We start from the raw sequence: 21,061 nt of genomic DNA, 5'->3' as shown, positions 1-21,061 counted from the left end.
CCAAGGGGCATAAGGAATTCTCTGCCTCTGAGCTACCACTATAAAAGCACAGAGGGCTGGCCACAGGAGAAAAGGTACCCATTGCTGACACTAGACAAAGCAAAAAAAGACGGTGTGTCTTCTGGTAGTTTTGAACCACAGAGAACCCAACAGCACATGCTCTTCCAGGCAGTAAATCTGCACGTTTTCAGAATGACCAGTCTATACAAAGATTTCATCCTCCATCTCACCACAAAACTTACAGGTCAGACAAGCTGGCAACAATTTTCCTTTAGGACACCAAGCCCAACTCATGGCTTACCAGGTCTTCAGTTTGAAATACCAGTTCCCATACTATCAGTAATACATTTTTTTTTTGGTTCTTATATGGGGCAGAAGGCTCAAAGAACAAAAAAGCAATTAAAAATATATCTGTTTTATTTACCAGTTTTCTAAAAAGCAAAGTCATAAAAATTAGTCACAAGTGGCAAAACCAAAATATATTGCACAGTGTACAGAAAACGTTGTTGACATGTTGACAAAGTGTCATCACAAATAAATCATCTTACAACAGTTTGGAAAAATTACAGCTTCAGAATCTTATCTATAAATGGAGGCATGTAGATTTAAAGTTACAGGAAAATATTTTAATACCACCCTGTAAATGCAAACACTTTAAGGATGCAAGATTAAGTCCAGAAGTAAGCACATCCACAAAATGCTCTAAATATACTTTTCTCTTCCTTTCACTAAGTTATGGTTACAAGATGGTCATTAAAAAATAAAAGAAATGAGGAAAAAAAAAACCAACAAAAAAACCCCAAAACCCAACAGAAGAAAAAGCATGCTAAAGCAAAGTACTTCAAAGTGGTTGAGAAGTCCCTGAAAATAATTTTTATAATTATGATGCACTCCTTTTATATAAAGCTTTTATTTTTCCCAAACCCTGGTCCAATTGAAACTTTGTGCTTACATGTAAAAATGGAATATATTTAATATGTTGGTAAAGCTGCACTGTTCCATTTATGGTTAACACAGTTAATACATCTGACTTGAACACCAACGCTTTAGAATTTCTCATCCAGTTTGTATTTACATATATTTAAGCTTGACCTCGCTAAACTCTTAAAGACAAGGAATCAGATCTTGCTGGGTAGTGCTTCACACTACGTTAACATACTTATTTTTTAAGGTGTGATTCTACTTGTTTCACAAGTTCACACTCTTTGCCATCTGCAGAACTTGTCTCCAGTGCAAATTTCCTCACTGCCCAATTAATAGCTAATTACTTTACAAAAATTAAAAATTATTTCTTCCTCTAAGCAAACAGCAATCGCTTCTGCAAGTTTTTGGTGGTGTCAGATCTGACCTCGCATCCTCTTTGTATTCAAAAAGAAATATTTTAATAGAATGAAAACAACCTTAAATTTCGATGAATAGAAATGTTATCGTGATAAAAAAGGAAATGCTTTCCATGAAAAATATTTTAAGACAAGGTTAATTTAATTTCCCTGTATGTTTTTCACTCCAAGACTTACAGCTGACGTCTCGCAATACTGCAACTAAAGATCCGTTAACCAACCAATATAAAAGTTGTTCTTTTGTGTTCTCTGATGTTTGTGAACGGCACAAGGACAAAACATACACACATTCAAGTCAATACAGTCTCAGAGGCATTAGAATTAAATCCTTGACACCACAGGATTCCAGCCACAAAGTTTTACATTATGCAATTCAAACATAGTGAAAGTTGACTCTATTCTCAAAAATCACTTCTTTTTCAGAAGAACTATCTTCAAATGACAAGAAATGTCTAATCCTCTTTTGCCACATACAGGTCTGAAGTTTGTTTATAGCCACACAGGAAAAACGGGTGGCCAACCTCCCGACAGAACAAACCAGAAATAAAGGGTAAAGTTCCACCAAGCTTTGTCTAACAGTCGCTGGAGCACACGCAGACACCCTCTGTGGTCTTAGATTTGAACATCTTTAAGCACGACTATTTCTTGTGTGTGAATCGATGCTTCATGGTAACAAACAGTTCATAATATCGCAGCGTCCATGTAAATAAAAGGCTACAAAGTTGTCAGCGCTCACCTATACTTTCTTACACATTCATGTAAATATTTTAACCCTAAATCATCTTACAAAATTAGTTCAACGTTTCTCTTAGACAAAAAAGGTTACTACATTCAAAACTATAGGAAACAAAGAGGATGGGATCAACTGGTATGAAGAGGGCAAATGTGAATTGATTTGCTCAAAGGTTCTTTCTGCTGGACCACTTCACGTATCAAGAACAATGCTAAAGAGCCACTAAACAAAATTTCTAGAACAATCGATAGTGCTGAATCATTACCAAAAGGAGATTTGAAGAACCGTATGTACTTAAGGGAATTTTCAGTACTCATTAACCCACTCTACAAAAAACAGTAGGCATCAATCAGAGTTTCTATAGTTTATAAAGAAATACTTGAGGCATATAAGTGCAAAATATGAGTCATTCTTTTTTAAAGAAAAGGTATACCATCTTCAACAATGTCCTTACTGGGAAGAGATTGCCACCATTTAAAAAGAGATTCATTCACAAATGACTCTTCTAGAGTAAGAAAAACATTTGTTTTTATGAACTGGATCGATCTTGCTGGATACAAGATTAAAACCTTTGTGGATCATCACTGTGGTTTTGAAGCAGCTTTGAAAGCAACAGCCTCAAAGGCTACGTTTGTTCTTCACTGACTTGACTCAGCGAAACCAAATTGTTTTCCCCACTGTCTTCAATCATTTCATTAAGGTCCATTTCATGGATTTCTTCGTCATATGATGTATAAAAATTGCTCTGTATATTGTCCTCACAAAAAATACATTCCTAGAAAGAAAAAAAGAAGCTTACAGAAACACTCATAAATCAAAGGTGAAAAAAAAACTTTTCCAAACAACAGTCCATTTGTACGCACTCCCCAATTCCAAGGGAGCCTTTACATCTGTGCTGCGATTACCAGATATATTCCACTCCTCAACTTTCACCCACACTATCATTTTAACACATGGTAAATCAATACAAGTACCTGAGAACTCTGCTGGAAGCAGTTATGTCATAGATCATTTATAACGCTGACATTTTACATGAACTTCCAGCCACCTTTTCCTCCATTTGCCTGCTAACTCTGCAGTGGTATGTTTGTGCTTAAGAGACTGAAACAACTGCGTGCTTGCCCAAGTTGGATTCTATAGCATTAATGTTGCAGCAACATTAACATCAGGATTGGGGTTGAACTACAATTCTGTTACAGTGAGTTTTGAAACACTCGTGCAGAAAGAGCCTCTACACTGATGACTCACATGCAAAAAAGCAACAAGTGATGGAAAGTTTTGGGAAAAGTGAATGCAATCAGATGTTTGTATGTGAATAAGTAAAATACACAAACAATGGAAAACTGCAAAGATGCTTTTTTGTTTTGGTTTTGTTTGCTTGTCAATTCATTAAATCCTCTTGTCATCAAGGCATGATCCTGCATGAGAAGCTGACAGAAGAAAGGATCCGTGTATTCCCATGAATTTTGTGCTTTCTAGAAAGCAATGGACATATGTGTCTGCACACAAAACAGATTTTTACATATTAAAATTTCTGGCTGCATTGATAAAGGATTTCAAACAGATACAGAGAAATTTAGAAACAGGAAATTCTTATACTGTATTCACCACTACTTTGACTTTCCCATTGGAAAGAAGACTTCTGGTAAACTAAATCAAGACAGAAACCACTGAATGGAAGTTTGAATTATTTTTTTCTCTCTGTAACTAATGAAGTTTTCATAGCAACAGGAATGGAAAAGTCTAACATAGAGCAGCTAATAATTTAAGCGCTGTGATACATGTAAAAGTAACTAATTCATTTAAACTTACAGAATTAGCAACGGTTTTTGGCAATCCACCTTGCTGGATCCATGGATGAACTTCAATAAGCTCTCTTTTCTGTTCTTCTGTAAATTTTGGCTGTAGTTTCTGCATTTGCTTTAATTTCTGCTTATCTTCTTTTAAAACTGTTTCCAAATCTCTAAAATAAAATGTATTTAGAAATTGAGCTTCAAGGGTTTCTGGGCTTTATGACTAGATAAGGTTATACAGTCAGATATAACATTTTTCAAGACTATTTTTGTTCTGGAATGTTAAGCTTATAAATCTTATACTGAAAGAAAATTAAGTGTGGTCATTTCAGGAGTTATCTACATTTGAAGACAACTTTAATGTATCTCTGCTGGCTCCGTGTCCATCCAAATCCCATCAGGGAAAATGGCTTTCTTGGAGCTATTGAGCCCGCATCATTGGTGAAAACATCAAGAACTCCAGTTTCCTTCTGCTGCTGCACTGAGTTCCAGGTTCTCCTTCACTAGGTGTACAACCCAAACCAACTAGATGCCCACATGAGATACTAAAGCAGAAGTAGTAAGGTATGTTTAAGAGGTCATCAAAAATCAATCTCTCTTCAGGACTGAGAAGGAACAAAGCCTGCTCTGTTTCAACAGCTGAAGTTCTCTCACCCCCCAGTGCCCCACCTCAATTCAGAAACTCAAACACAACCCCAGTCCACACCAAAACATTTACAAGCTCTACAGCTCTGTAAAAGATGACAGCAGAGAGCAAGTTCCAAGAAACCCAGTACTGTTCCTGTTCCTTACAGCACACCTAAGGACAGAGAGGCATTTTTCGTTTTGGGCATCACACTGAGTGAGCTTCACTCTGTGTCACAATATCCTGTTTTATACTAACTTCTCTTTGGTGGGCTTTGCTACTCTTACAGCCTACTGGAATTCCCATCTATAGTGTAAAACCTTCAGGCTACAAAAACTGACAAATATCAAGCTATTTCTAAATACAGGGAAATATTCTGGAGTTCTCACTACATGTTCTCTATTTTTGTCCCCCATCATTCCCGGGCTTCTGTATTTTGAAACCTGGTTTTCCTGCTCTTTCAACAGACTTCTCTCTACTGAAACTTCCAATTCCTTTCAAAATACCATTAACTGTTCCCAAGAAATATAAACAAGATGATTAAAAATATCTGCAGGCCTGTCACCCCCTCTTCTTCTATTCCTGCTCTTTGCTGTTGAAGCATGGAATGTTTTTATGGGGTAGGTTTTTTATGGGTTTGTTTTTTTCCAGTACAGGTTTTCCTGTTAGACACCTTATGATTTTTACCTTCTACTTTCTTGTCCTGTTTTAATGGGAATTTATGGAGAAGAATGAACATGTGGAAGTTAACAACCCAGGAAAAAACCCTACAAGGCAGAGAAAGCAGCCACTGAATGTGGCGCCTCAAGGACCACAGCCAGAGAGTACCCATCCTCCATGCCACAGACCTCCTAACTATAAAACAGCTTCAGAAAATATACGCAGTTACTTTCAACTCAGCTAATTAATCTAAAAATACAAGTAAGCCTAATCGATTATTTTTTACTTTTTTGAGAACTTCTTGTATAGTACACAAAAGATATAAAGGAAGCAAGAGCTGCTCTTGACACCAAGCTAAACATTAAAACCTATTTATTTCTATTGAGGCAGAGATTCATGTACAACTTCCCTTCTCTCCACCCTGCTCCTCCCAACATACACAGTTCATGAAGGACTACGACACTGGAATTACCTTGAAGGTATCTGGTAAGTCATCATAACAGTGTCATCTGTGTTTGCCATCAAAAGCCATATAGGATCCTGAAGGACATATTTAATGAAGTGCTCGCTTTCTTCCATCTCTGCCTTCATCTTGGTTTTATGATGATTTTCTGAAGAGTCAATGCTCCCAAAGTATTTGCTGGTATGACTAGTTTCACTACTACCTTTAAAAAGACATGTAAAATTTCAACATAAATTGTCAAATACATGGATTATCTCAATGCTTTTGAAAACAGGGAATATTAATGAAAACTGAAAACAAATACAACTGCCATTTTATTTCATTTTTTAAACAGAGGGAATTTCCACCCCTGAGTAAACACATTAATATTTTTAGAACTCAAATTCTCAACCTAAGTCTCCATTGAATTTCAACAGACTAGCTCCCTTATTTAAATAAAAAACTCTGAAATGAAACTTGAAGGAGTACAGGACTTTCTCTTTGTTATTCTGTCACATCTAGATAATATCTTAATGGCCATTTTACACACACTTAAAGGCTCTATAATGTAAATATACTGTAAATCAAGCACAATACAAAACCTTTCATGTTACGTAATCAGAAAAAAGAATAAACTACACAATAAGGATTAAAGACAGACTTTTACATAAAGCACTTGATGTTCAGGTGGTGTTTGCAATACCTCATGCTCCAACTCTTCTAAAATGCTAAGAGTTTTTGTTACCTGTTCTGCTTCCCGACATGCCACAGCCGTTGGATCCAGACCCCAGAGACTCAGCGGCTGCAGACACTCCGCTCCCCGAAGAAGCTGAACCAGTGCCTGAACATGCATCTTCTTGAAGTAAGATGTCAAGCAGGACACTAGACATGGACAGTGCATCACTATTTTGAGCATCCATTGGAGATTCAGCCTAGCGATAAGAGAAGGGGAGGATGGGGAACAAAATTAAAAAAACTAAACCCAAAACAAGAAGACAAGGCTGTTTAGCACTTGCATTTAGCATTAACCCATTTCATTTGATACCCTAATATGTTTACACATTTATTCAAAGACAGACGACCACCAGTAACATACACCAAGATAAACTGTAAAGTGGAATGACGAGCAGACGAGTGGTCCTTCAGTGATTTCCGTTCAATTTCTCTTTTTAAAAAATATATAGTTTAGTAAGGAAGGCATTTGCTATTCAGCTTTGACAACCCCTGCTGTTCTGGACAAGTCAGAATTTACCCAAGCCACACTAGCAGTTGCTCCTAAGTGACCTCAGAGAGACTGGAATCAAGAGTCACGGTTACTACTCTCAACGCAATGAGAAGGCGTCCCCAGAAGCAAGCTTCCTACATATATAATTTATTTGTATGTTTTTAATGGAAAGAGTGTTAACTATGCTGATTTCTAACATAAGTAAAACCTCAGTGAATGTCAGCTTGAAGATTAAATATTAGAAATTAAGGTAGAACTTAGCAAAATACAATAATAGCGGGAAACCTAGCTTTATCCTTAACACATTCCTGAACAAATGTGCGAACATACTGTCCTAGTTTTCTAGGAAGTAATGAGGAAATTACAGAAAGTTACATTTTTCACGTTTCTAAAGAACAGGAACTAACAATTCGAGGAAATACAAAAGAATTTGCTAGCAAAATTGTTACTATTAAGTCTTAAGCTACTGAGCTTCTAATCCAGCAAAGGCATCTTGGAGCACACTAACACAGATGCACTGTTACACCACAGCGCAAGTCAGAAGTCCTCACAGAGATAAGATTGCAGAGATGTAGTGCACAGGACACATTAGTCCAAACACAGCACTGGATCCATATATCTCCAAAATTTCTCCCTAAGTGGAATTTGCACAACTAGTATGGTAGAGAATTTTTAAAAAAAATGAAAACCAAATGTATTCGTTCTTAAGATCAGGAGATAACAAGCATGTTATAACAGAATTTAACTTAAATCAGCTTCTTTCAGATCACTTGAAGATTGTTTCCTCCCTCCATGCAAATTCACTAGCCAAAAACTTTTTGCTAGTGTTCATGAGTGTTCATATTATTTTAAATCTATTTCAGTGTTTTTCAATGGTCTTATCCATATAGTTTGGGGTTTGTTTTTTTTTAAAAAAAAAGTTCAACAAAACTATTTCAGGATGTATTTTCAAGCCTCCTAGAATAACTTTGGAAGAATAATGAAGTGGTTTTATTTTTGCTGTAATGACTGGATTTCACAATTTATTCAGTCTGCTGAAGGTTGAACTTGCTAACTAGGATTTTGAGTCCATCTCTGGCATTGTATTGACTGGTTACCATCTGCCATTAACAAATGTGGCCCACAAGTGAAAGCACAACATAGCAGAGACAGCAAAACGAGGGGGAGGTCCATTTTAGGCACCTCTTCAGAGTAACAAATTTGGATATGTTCAAGAAAGTGAAGACTTTGAAAAAAAACAAACCAATCAGCATACTTACTGGTAAGGATCCCTTTCCACTACAGTTATTAGTTGCCATGATTTTGCCGATAGCTCCTTCCTCACTTAAAGCTCCATGTAAACCTGCAGGAGCTCCACTCTCAGCAGTTTTTGTGGTTTCTTCCAACTGTAGAAGATTCAGAGGAGAACTGCACCTTGACTGGAACAGAGGCGGCGAAGCATGGTCCTGAGGACCCACTGACTGCGGAGTGCAGGAACGGGATGGCTCATTTCGTGGCTCTGTGACAGGAACCTTTTCACTTTCTGCTGGTGGGTTGTAATGGAATGGCTGCGTTGGAAAAAACGCCTGTTGTGGGAAAGGGCTGGGTGTGGCAAACGGCGGCTGTGTTGGAAACACTGTCTGTGAAGAGAAAGTGGAATGGGCTGGGAAGTTGGGTTGGCTGTGGTAAAGCGTTTGAGGTAAGTTATTGTTCATCTCTGGGCAGACGTAGTTGGGGAGCACGAGAGCTACAACTGGTGTCATGAGAGGTGCAGGGAACTGCGGTGGCTGCATTGGGCAGGTACTTCCAGAGTCTGGCAGCTGATTAAAACCAGAGAGCGAAGTCTCAGGAGCTGGAGGCACAGTCCCTGCTGCAGGAAAAACAGGAAGTGGATATGGTGGCATAACAGTGGGAAAAGACATTGTCGAGTAGCTTGCTTGTGAAGTGTCTGATGGTGACCAAGCAGTAGTATTTAAACCCTGAAGTGGGAACCGGTGGGGGAATTTAGTTCCAGAAGTTGTACTGTCTGAAGACTCCTGTGGTTTAATGCGTTTTGATTTCCTGTTCTTTCCACTTTTCTTCCAAGGCTGATCCACTCCAGAAGGGCCATTTCTTTGTCCACGGGCACCTGCAGAAAAACCCCAAACAGAAACATCAGGAAGGATCCTACTTGCCCTCAGATGAGATGCTTTCAGCCTGCCACGCCTAGAAGTTGCTCAAAACTGCATTTAGCCTACCCAATGGAAGCATTTGGGAAGGAGTCATGTTCACTTTTACCTCTAGCACAAGAGCTGAGCTAACTGTGCAATGAAAACCATGCTGACATACCAAGGAAGAGAAGGCAGCAGCGTGGATCAGCTGAGGCTCAAATGCTTGCCACACAAACAGCAAAAAGCTGCAAAACAGTGACTCACGGAGGGGCAGACTCCTAACTACTCCAGCAATTACAATGAAAGCAGTATGGGATTTCTATAGAATTTTCTATTTCTATAGAATTAAGGTCATGCAGGTCCATAATTGAAAAGGTGAAGGGTAGGGGGGAAAGCAGAAAAAGAAAGTACTCATGAAGAGAAGAATATCCTGGGAGGAAAAAAACCTGCTGCCCTTACAGCCTTATTTTAGGAGAAATCTGCAGCAAGTAACCCTTCCTTAGGTAAAGGCTGTCAGTTCAACTGATTACAGACACAAAGAAACTCATAAAATAATTTCTGGCACGAAAGGCTGCTCAAATTTTTAGTTTGCCCAAAACTTATTTTGACACGCTGAAAGTTTATCCAAGTACAAAGAACATGAGGTGGACTAAAGAGTTCCAGAACAGGCTTCCCAAATCAAGAACCTGCATACTATTTAAATAAAAAATGAAAGATAAGAATCTGCAAAAAATGCTTAGCACTGTCTGACTTCGGTTCCAAGTCAAGTTAGGACTGAAATGGGAACAAAGTCAGATCAGTATCAAGCACTTCTGAAAATGCCACCTGGAGTTCCCAGTCCTAATGAAACAAAAGGATCTCACTAGTACGGCTAGTCTGTGCCATTTCCATCCCACTGATCACTTTATTAACTTGACAGCAACCAAACAATTATCACCGATTACACAGTACTGGAATGGGGAAACTGGATGTACAGCAAAGAGGCTGAAAACAAAAAAACCCCACAAACCTGAAAAAAAGACAGATGGAAAGACATAAGGAAAAGAAAAGCAAGGGAATACAAGCACAGATACAGCAAAGCAAACACGCTAAAGCATGCGTTTTGTCCCATGCAAGTAGATGCATGACAGTAGCAGTACAGGGAACAGATAAAAATCAAAACATTAGTTACTCAAATGTCAGTTACTATACTATATTAAACTATATTCTACTCTGAATCTTCAAGCAAGGCTTATCAGAAAGAATTTTTCTGTGGACTTCAAAAGCAGCATGCAACTGTCACTATTCACAGCGGCCCCATAATACAGCTAAAAATGGAAATGCCTTCTCAACAGGATTTATCTTCTATCTAAATAAAAGTTTTATCTTGGAAACATTGCCATACCACGTTCACCAGGTCGTCCTTTTGGTTTATCTTGCAAGTAGTAGCTGCAGTGGGACTGAAAAATATTCAATCTCTTGATTTCCTTAAACTTATTCAAAAAGCTCTGCTCCTCTTTTTGCGTATGCACTGCAAGGACTTCTTTCGTAAGTCCCAGTTTTTTAAACGGCTCCTTTTCTTGATTTGCATGCGTAGAGCTGGATGGAGGGGCAAGAAGTTGGCCATCTAAGAGTTCTGCTCCACTTGGACCATCTTCTATCATTTCTACAAAAAGAGTGGGGGGAAAAAGTAAATCAAGATGAAGTAAAAAAAGCTCTGTATATGCATTTTTAAGCCATAGTTCTGTAACAATTTAGCTGTAAGTTTAAGATACAAATTCTCTCTCTCTTTACTTCATTTTTATAGGAACATTTCAGCTGTAAGAAAATGTAAGTTCCAAGCAGATACTAGCTGTTCACATGTCTGAAGTTTAAACTTACTAGCAACCACCATTTTAGAGAAAATTTATTAACAAGAATCATACCTAATTCAGGTTGTGTTTTTTTGTCTCCCACATGAACAATGGTGCTACTGTAGCTGCACTGACTCGTGAGAGAGACAACACTTTCAGGTTTGCCAGGTAACGCCAAAGATGTTAAGTGAGCACCAACCACTGGGGGACCATTTGATTTACCAGATGCCTTCAACACAGCAGGATCTGTTAAAAGAAAAGTTGTAGCTTACTGAACAAAAACAAGAGCGAATGCAAGTTCTATGCTGCTAGGGCTGAAAAATAGTAGAGGTTAAACTGGGCCTGACAAGACACAAACCAAATATTTTACTTTATGCATCCCACCAAGAACATTTTAGGACTGGAACGACTTCTTAGCAACCAAATCCAATCCTGTACTGTCACATACAGCCAAACCAAACCTTTTCAAAGGACTTTTTGCTCTTTCCTGGTTTTCACTCTTCTTTTGCGGCACAGTTTTGGAAGAAAGTGTCTAATCTCTTTCAGCCTAAAATTAAGTCCTTCCCAGTTGCCATACTGTTGTACATTAATCGTTGTCTGTAGCTGGTTATCCTAACAGATTTGCTCTGAGCATCCACCTATTTAAATTCTCTCACCTCAAAGCTACAAGCAATAATCTAGTAGAGGTTGTGCCAGTGTCTCATCAAATAGCATTAAAACATTCCTTCTCTGGCAGGAACAGTTGGCATAACACATATTTAAGACCTTAGGCTTGCCGTTTCCCTGACTAGAGTATGCAAGTGGCTTCATCATTCTCAGTCACCAGTGCACCAAATAAAAAGCTAGTGAACCCACCACTTTTCCTGTCAGCTAGAACTGCACAGATGCCAACCAACAGCAGAAACTGCTCCTAATTGCATGATGCTAGTTCCACCATTTGTCTTCTCTAGTTCTCAAGGCATTTCAATTCCTTCTACAGGACGCTTTGCTCCTATTTGCACTGATAAATTCCAATTTGATTCTAGCTTCATTGAAACTTCCTTTTCAAGCTCATCAAAAAGAAAAATAGATGAGATCATTCCCAAGACCATTTCTGAGAAACTCCACTAGACGCTTATCATTTAGCCTCAAATAATGACAGGATAGAATCGGCAAGTATTTACAGTTAGTTCTTTACCAATCCCACAATTCTTTTACTTATCAAACAGTTATGTTCTTTAGTTTAGCTCCCCATCCAGGCAGGGACTATACCAAATGCTAGACCCAAGTCCGAATGAATTAAGTTAATGTTTTGCCTACAGCAGACCTTTAGGTAGTTGTCCTCAGTAATTCCTATCATTTAGTTTCATGACTGGACATTCTCTTCAAAAGGGTTCTTGTGCCTCTCACAACACAGAGCAGTCTGATGCTGCATTTTACCTTTTGCCCTCTCTTGTTCCTTTTTTGTGGGTTTTTTTTTGTTGGTTTTTTTTTTTTATATATGTACACAAAGAAGAAACAGAAGAGTAAAACATATTTTTCTTGCAATTACTTAGCTGACAAGTTCTTCAGCTGGTTGTTCTTACAAGCCCAAACTATGAAATAATCTTTTTACATTTGACAATGACTCTAGTCCTGAAACTCAAAGTCCTGCTGTATTTTGTACAATATAAATAGGCTTATTGCCTCTACAATCCAGATATTTAATCAACTACTCATTATTTTGATTGTAGGGAAGTGTTTTCATGATAAAAGTTAGATCTAACACTGAGAAAATGGCCATGAGGTCATGCCAAAATCTACACTTGTCGTCATTCTGCAAAGAAGTAACATCCAAGTGGCTGCTAGCAAGAATCAATCAAGAAAAAGCTGTGATGTAGAGTTACCTCCCAAGGGCTGTATAACATTATCAGCTGTTTTTTGTTCATGCACTCCAGAATTCATTGACACAGCACTTGATGAAGGTTCACATTTTCTTTTTGCTGTACCAGGCACATTACAGCTCTCCAAGTACCTAAAATATAATGATTTAACAATTTTAGATACGCAAGTCTTAAGTCTAGAGGTCAAGAGTAATTTACACACTAGTTGCTCACCTGATGACGCTATCCAAACAGCTGATCTGTTGATACGAATATGCAGGTTGTTCTTTCCAAGCCAGCTCTTCAGTAATCACATTTTTAGGAGCAGCTGTTACTGCAGTATCCTTTCCCACTACATCTTTCACCTGACCACCAGGAGCATTTTGCTTTTCTGTGAAAAGAGATACTGCTATTATGCAATTATGGCATTAAATCCTTGCAAATTCCCCTAAAAGCAACAAAGTTCTCATTTATGCATCTTTCTTAGCTGATCACAAGTTAACCACTGTAAAGCAAGTTAGAGGTTTGTGCAGTAACAGATAAACCTTGTGTAAACATTTTCCTTATGGATTCTTGGAGGCGTATAGGTTGTGTTAGGTTGATAGATATGAATCCAAAGGGAATAGCTATTATGGCTATGAAAGAATAGATACTAGAGTTGAAACACATTCAGTATGAGGACAACTCTAGTGTCCATAAGTTGCAGCAAATTATTAGAAGAGTAAGTTCTCAATGCATGCAGAATTTAAGCCTCTTTGTTAAGATTTTCATTTATTAACTTAAAAATTCCTGAAGTTACAGCACAAACAAGAAAGACCACATCCATAACATTTTCCTCCCCCTAACAGAAAAGGTGTTTGACTAGTATGAAAACACAAACTACAATTAAGGTACTTCAAAACAACAGCTTTAGGACATGCCTTAACCATGTGTTATACCATTATCAATTCAGACATCACTGAACACAATATCTTCCTGAAAACAGTAGAGACACAAAGGGTAACATAATTTTAACTGATAAAAACACTGTCTTTATGTATTGATTAGAACTAAAATATGACTACTGTCATATTATAGAAGGTACCAGCACAATAGATTAATATCTAATTAACTTGTTAATGTCTTACCTGCAAAAGGCTCTCTTTTACGTTCCTGTTTTGCTTTATTGTCAGTGAAAATACGTTGTCCTTTATTTTTGACTTTATGGGCATCTTGACAAACCTCCTGGAAGCAGGTCGTTAAAAATAGTTATCACACAGTTGTTTCATAAATCATAACGCATAGTGACTCCTTAGTTAATCTAACCTTAGTTAATCTCTGTCTTACAATTAGTCTGATCACGGGGAAAATCATGATGTATAGAATTTTATTGTGCAGGAGCAGAATTTTGGGAATTGGAAAAAGAAGATGTTTAAAGTATGCTTTTTGTACACAACTACTCTGTATTTTGTTTAACATAGCTGAGTGACTTGGATAGGAAAATATGAAGATATATTACAAAGAAGACTTCAGGAAAAAAACGGTATCACTTGGTAAACAAAACATTGCTGATAAGACTGAGAACTTTTTGTACTGGACGTTTAAAGAAGCACAGACAGGATGTCATAGAATTATACTACAACAATCCTCCCTATCTGTTGAAATAATGAAGGAAAGACAGGTATCTGTTGCCCTCAAAAGCAGGATCTTCTTAAACACTACTTCTCTACATAGTCTAAGATGTACTAAGCTGCAGGTTAAACAAAAAATCCCAGATAATTGATCTTTTTAAGCCACTAGTGCTTAAAGACCAAATGCCAGGCCAGAGACCTCTTCAGCAAGAGCAACAGTCTGCCGTGCCTGGTCACAGAAGCAGAGATCAGACTGGGGAGCATTATCCTGTGACTAATATAACTAAGGAAAGGGAAATTTTGGCTTTCAAAATTAAATGCAACCCAGTGAGCTACAACAAATTTGGGAAGAAAAACAGGAAAACCAAAATGACTACAGATGGTAAAAGACGCAGCTCCTTTGACTGCATCCACATTCAGTACGTTACTGTCTGCCTGACTTACTTTGCCTGCTGAACAGTTCTGTTGAGCATGGGCACAAATTTAATGCTACTGTTTTGTTCAGACTAACAGAATTTGAGAAGTTACATCTCACTATCAACTATATGTAGCAATGGCCTGATCTACAGAGAAGTTCTAAGCTCAAAGAAAAAAAATTTATTCCATATCAGGTAGTATATTTTTGCAATATAAAAGCGACCAAGGTCAAGCTATCACTTTATTATTCAGGTATGACTGCATTTTATTTTCACTTTCATTTGGGAAAATAGTAATTACAGGCTTTCCTCTTCCAAAGGAAACTACTGATTTTCCCAGAAATTCAGCATGTAACATATAGTGGACACTAGAATAAGTTAAGACACTGAATAGGTTTCAATTCTTCATACAGGCCAACTTTTACACCTATAACTGTGCTTCAGTACCCTGAGACTTCATCTACACCAGAAATGTTTATCCCTCCAGACAAAAAGGTAGTTTCCATGATAAGCAAGCGACGACTTTTTCTTTATACTTTCTTCCATTCCTTATTTGAAAAGGTTATGCTACAAGTAAGAACCCCACGTTTACTGGTTTGTTTTGTGCCACGTCCTTGAATAAGAAAACCCAAACCTACTGGTTTATCCTTATGTGCGTCTTCATTATTATTTCCTGTGCTGTCACTGGAGGATGCCACGCTCATCAAGTGCTCATGTGAACCGTTGCTACCTAGACTTCCATAGCCACTGGATCCACTGTTGTGTACAGGCTGTTAACGACAACAATATATATATATTTTTTTTTTATTTTTTTTTTTTTTTACACACACACATACACACCTCAGCACAGCAGCTTCAAACAAAACTTAAGTTGGCATCAGTAATTCCATGTGAGGAAAGAAGGATTTATTTTAGGCTTGTGGGTTGGGGTTTTTTTGAGGACTCCACAGCTGCATGAAACCCATAAAATATCAACTGGAGCTTTAACATACTTCAGTTAAGTCTTGTCTGGCAATCATGACTGCAAGCAATTTCCAGGACTGTAGCCAGAAATTCCAGTACAGTAGCAGACAGCTAAACAAAACGTCACACAGAGATAAATGCCCTTTCTTCAGTGAGAAATGAAAAGGGTAACATTAAAGCACATACTGTACCTGCAGTAATAGGCGATATATTTGCTCAGTGATTTCCTGAACACTGGGATGAAGGATTCTATCCTCTGTATAGTTGGGAGCAGCAAAGACATCTTCATTTAAGGGACCCCTGCACAAACCAAACATGCCCCAGTTTGTACTTCGATCACAGAGAACACAACTTCAACTTACCATCTATATATAGCGAACAGAATCTGTATCATATTTGACTGCAACTACAGCCCTTGAAATTGATAAAATACACACCCTTATTCACTCAGAGCACGACTTCCCTCCTGTGAAACAACTCTTGACAGCATTGGCAGAATTTGAAGGAATTCAAATTTATTTTTGAAGCAGTTACTACATCACAACCCCCAAACTTAAAAAGGAAGCGCATATGTGTGATCCCTCCCCCAAAAATGCCTTATGTCTTTCTCAAGGATCACTATATAGACCTGAAGGGATGGAAAATAAAAATAAAAATAAAAAATCTTAAAGTTCCAGCAATTTATTGACTTACGTCCTAACTTTGTGTCTTCCAATAATGAATGAAACTTTTCGACTCCAGGGGTTGATGAAACTGGACCAACTACTGTCCATGGTTATGTAATCTCCATTTCTAGTGCAAAATCGGATTGGTGAATAGTCAAAAGGCTGTCCTCCGTACTGAAGTACTAGAATAAATGATTTAAAAAGAAGTTTTAGGTCAATAATTGCACAATTCTACTTAATGGTTCAGGATTGTACAACGAATTGCAAAGGAGGAAGATTATATTTGAAGGAACAAATACCAGATAAGCCTATACATCTAGAAAAGCTCGGCTACCAGAGTAAGTAGACCTTCAGAATTTAATGGACTATGACAAGAAAATCACCATCAGAATGCAACAAGCTAAAGATGACTGAAGAAACAGCTTTACATTTTCAAAGCTAAACAAATAAACATTGCCGGCATGGCTCTTATATTCTTCTTAAGAAATAAGAAAGACTAACATTTCAAGTGCAACATGTCCTATTGCTGCACCCAAGAAAATTTTCTTTATGTAAGATAAACTCATTTACAGCTAATTTGCTTTCAGCAGACACATATTTTTCATATCAAACATGAAATTAAGCAATTTCTCATTTTCATCTATTTGCATTAAGAATCAAGTTGTAGAGCAAGGGATGCAGTATTCGCTTGCAAAACAATTCCTAGCCACAATCTTTGACTTCCTACTTGCTGAAGTCTTTATAGTCATTATTATTAACTTTTTTTTAAAAAAAAAAAGTACATATACTTCTGCCATAATAAGAGATTACATACTTTTTTTGTGAATTGCTAGCATTAAGGGTCTGTCATTTGGGTGAAGATGCACCAAGACTGGCGTTCCTATTAAGTCCTGAGGTAGGTATCCCAACAGAGGTACTGCTCTGGGAAAAGAAAAACAAAGGAAAATTTAAAATCAAGTAGAATAAATGTATATATAATCTTTTAAATGTTTCCATTTTAAGTTTTGTTTTTCCTATAAAGAGAATGAATAACTAAGTTTAAATTTGGGGAAATAGCAGTGCCAACTTAAAAGCAGTAGTAGTCTCTGAACAAGGGGATTTGTTTGTTTGTGGGGTGGTTGGGTTTTTTTGGCAACTTCACCAAAAGTGAAAGTGAGAAGACCAAATCATGGAGTCTGCCACAGCAGTTCTGTCTTTGCTGCGCTGCCTAGCTCTAGAGGATAAATACTGACCTTAATTTTAAAAGGGCATTAATAAAGTTTAATCTTGTAAAACTCTCATGAAGGTAAACAGTACCCCAGCCTACGGGCTGCAAGCCAAAGCGAAGGATCACAGGATTACTACAGCTCAGCTAGCAACAGGGCAGCTGATTAGGACTCCAGGAAACTTTCTCACAGGTAGGTTAAAAGTTCAACTCCTAAAGGAGTTGCAAGGAAGCAAGCTTACTAGTTAAAACAGAGAATTGAAAGTAATGTTACCAAATGCCTGCACATTCTCAATGACCACTTCTACTGGCGAGATGAAATAATTTGCATTAATTGCTTAAAACATGCGTATTAAGGAGAAAGAATGAAAGTTCAGTAATGTCAGTTTGCACCGCACCCTGAAACATAATTGCCAAAACCATGCTTTGGAAATAAAAAATAAATAATGCATTAAGTAAATGCTACTCGGTAATGTTTAAGAAGTTGCCAGATGCCAACAAGTAATCTCATACACAGAGCACTGTATTCCTGTCCCCCAGTCCCACTGGCTGACAAAGACCCAGGCACAGAAAGACACTCGGGTATCTGAGCTTTAACGAGGAACTTGGCTGCAGTGCACTACAGACCCAGGATCTGTGTCGGGCTGCAACTCAAAAGCATTTTGGGACAAATGCCTTCAACACTGCACCTCTGATAACCCACTGGAATTAGATCCATTCCACAAAACTTCAAACACACCCTTCTGGCAAAGGGACTGAGGTATTCAGGGGAAAAAGAGGATAGCAGCTAATGCCTTATTATGGAAGCAATTAGTTAAATAATGGGTCTTAAAAGCTCAGGGATGATCCAAAGCAATAACTTTACAAAGCTGAAACTAGGATGAAACTCATACCAAATCCTATTAATCTGACAAACTGACATTTAAAAATGGTGCAAAATTCAAAGCACATAAGGAGGAAAGTTATACCGCAAGAGGACTTTAAAATACCAATCAACACTGAATGACTTCAGTTTGGACTAATAATGTTGTATGAAGTAGAAGACAAGTTTTTTTTCAGCACTCTTCCTATTCTTTGCCAGCTGTTCTATGAAAGCCTGGCAAATGCTGTGACAGGACGTACTGTGACAGAAGACCTACCCTCAAACGGATCAAATGTTAAACTGTTATTTATTAACCCAGTTATAAAGGAAGATACAAATTCAGTCACTTCTATGCAAAAAAAAAGAATAATCCCCTACACATTTTCATACTGACATGAAGATCGTTGGAACAGTTACGGATCTAGAACATAAGAGCAACGTGTGGAGACTGAGCCGGGCTTGCCTGTTCTGATGCAGAGGCAGCCAAGGGATGACCTAGGAGTCTCCCACAACTACTGCAAAGGGGAGTTACAAACATGGAGTTGGATTTTCTTGGTGGTGCCAGACAATAAAACTACGGGCAATGTCTCCAGACTGCAGTCCGGAAAGCTTCTGCTGGATTTTAGGAATAGGTTTTTAACGAAATGAGCAGTGCAACATAGGAACAGTTTCCCACACAGATTGTGTAATCTCTGCTCTTGGAGGTTTTCAGGCATTATTGACACAAGGTCACAGCTGACCTAACCCAGAAGTCTGCATTTCAAGCAAAAGGATGGAACAGAGATCTCCAGCAGTCCCTTCCAACCAGCATTCCCGTGATTACATAACGCTCTCCTTCCGGTGCCTGAAGGGGCTACAAGAAAGCTGGGGAGGGACTGTTCACAAAGGCTTGTGGTGATAGGACGAGGGGCAATGGGGATAAACTGGAGAGGGGCAGATTTAGACTGGACATAAGGAGGAATTTATTCACCATGAGGCTAGGGAGGCCCTGGCCCAGGCTGCCCAGGGAAGCTGTGGCTGCCCCGTCCCTGGAGGGGCTCAAGGCCAGGCTGGATGGGCCTTGGGCACCTGATCCAGTGGGAGGTGTCCCTGCCCAGGGCAGGGCGGGGACTGGATGGGCTTTAAGGTCCCTTCCAACCCAAACTGTTCTATGATTCTGTATTTGAGAATACTTCATTTACTATCTACTAGAGGCAGTACCTCAGCATCATAATGCTTTCTCATAATGAATAACTCAAAATAATTCAGAACTTAAGTTAATAAACTTAGGTTTTGAATGCAAAGGCGCATATGGCATAAGAATGGCTAATAAGGAGAGGCAGAAAGATTAGTTTGTATTTTATAGGATGACAACTTAGGTGCCAAAACAACATGAATAACAAGTCCCTTCATATTCTTATTGAAAGTTAAATAGGAAAAGTGCTGTAAATTAATTGCTAAGTTCACTCCACTGTGAACTATACAGAACTCCTGACGCCCATCAAACACAATAAGTATCAAATAAATGTCAAAGAATTATATACAGGAATGATCCATTTAATTTCAGGAAAATAATTAATTTTTTCTTAACATATTCTGTGCAGAGATCCACTTGCAGAGTTAGGTCAACTAAGCATTTTTCCAACCCACGAACACACGCTGATTACAGAATTAACTTTATTTTATGCAAGTCAGGCAACAGTTTCAGCACGATATTATGAACAACTGTCACTTGACAGCAGGTGGTGTTGTATACTTTTAAAGATTAGACTCCGCTTTCCCGAAGAATCTATTTGTTTGTGCCCTGGACAGCTTAAAAGTAATAAGTAGCATATGCATATCTTGGTAAAAATATGGGTGGCTGGCAATGCTCTCAGGAGTTAAATAATTAAAAGCAAAACCAACCACACAGATCGCAAGAACAGAAAAAAATGAAGCCAAGTCCTAATATCAGACCAAGACGTAATCAACTCTTACTGCGAGTCTTCAAAGATGTTATTAGAGAATAAGTGGTAACACCAGCCTAACACGTGTTAAGTAACAACAGAAAATAAGCTTCCAAAGTAGACATAGAGTAGAGATTTTACTGTACCCACTCCACCAAAATCCAAGAATAAGGGCAAAGCTCTCCACTCAGTAATTCTGCCATTTCTGTTAAGTGATTACTAGAAATAAATAAGCTGAGGATGCACGGAGGAAGAGAAACTTTACATCATGCAATTAGCCTGTTTGAAAAGATAAACCCACCCTGCAAAAGCTGCAGTTGACATGGACCATGTCTAGGAACAAGAGAGGGAAAAATCCATGAAGAGGACTGAACTACACTAAATAGTTCTAAATATAGGACTAAATAGTTCTTTTGTTAACTTAAGGTGTTTAGAGAGACTATATAAATCGTATCATGGAAAAATAGTTTGTCAGCATTATATTGCCTTCCACCTTGCATGAACTCTTTACACTAAGCCACAGTGTACAAGCCAGTCAAAAATAGCTGTACCTAAAGGTCCAAACTTCTCACTGATTAGCCACTGTCGTCTTCGACAGCAATCTCCAATAGCTACCTCTTGCAACTCTCATTTAACAAAAAACACGTGTGCTGCAGTAATACTGATGTGCCTGACCTCTCTGCAGATAAATTGTCTTGAAAGTCTACAGGTAATTTTTTTAATCTTATTGACTCTGGCTTAGCCAAACTTGAGAACAACCTCCTTTCCCCAAGCCCCTCTCTCTCCTGCTGCCACT

The 21,061-nt window shown here is 38.2% G+C and overlaps 1 protein-coding gene across 4 annotated transcripts in view; it reads right to left on the bottom strand.

The window, feature by feature from the left end:
* Nucleotides 1–399: 399 nt before the first annotated feature.
* The window catches only part of PER2 (period circadian regulator 2), a 48,193-nt gene continuing 27,531 nt past the window's right edge, over nt 400–21,061 (bottom strand). For all 4 annotated transcript variants that reach the window (XM_069865020.1, XM_069865021.1, XM_069865023.1 and 1 more), the window contains 14 exons: nt 17,089–17,195; nt 16,303–16,456; nt 15,801–15,909; nt 15,285–15,416; nt 13,748–13,844; nt 12,855–13,011; nt 12,645–12,772; nt 10,852–11,025; nt 10,332–10,592; nt 8,078–8,925; nt 6,339–6,525; nt 5,624–5,816; nt 3,886–4,036; nt 400–2,848 (listed from right to left, as the gene is read on the bottom strand). In XM_069865020.1, the coding sequence (XP_069721121.1) occupies nt 2,699–2,848; nt 3,886–4,036; nt 5,624–5,816; nt 6,339–6,525; nt 8,078–8,925; nt 10,332–10,592; nt 10,852–11,025; nt 12,645–12,772; nt 12,855–13,011; nt 13,748–13,844; nt 15,285–15,416; nt 15,801–15,909; nt 16,303–16,456; nt 17,089–17,195 (2,848 nt within the window). In that variant the 3' untranslated portion in view covers nt 400–2,698. The remainder of the gene's footprint in view (nt 2,849–3,885; nt 4,037–5,623; nt 5,817–6,338; nt 6,526–8,077; nt 8,926–10,331; nt 10,593–10,851; nt 11,026–12,644; nt 12,773–12,854; nt 13,012–13,747; nt 13,845–15,284; nt 15,417–15,800; nt 15,910–16,302; nt 16,457–17,088; nt 17,196–21,061) is intronic.

The sequence above is a fragment of the Phaenicophaeus curvirostris genome, chromosome 10 (assembly GCF_032191515.1).
Source record: "Phaenicophaeus curvirostris isolate KB17595 chromosome 10, BPBGC_Pcur_1.0, whole genome shotgun sequence".
NCBI lineage: Eukaryota > Metazoa > Chordata > Aves > Cuculiformes > Cuculidae > Phaenicophaeus > Phaenicophaeus curvirostris.
Note: the sequence above shows the minus strand (reverse complement) of the source record. Positions and strands in the feature narration are given on the sequence as shown.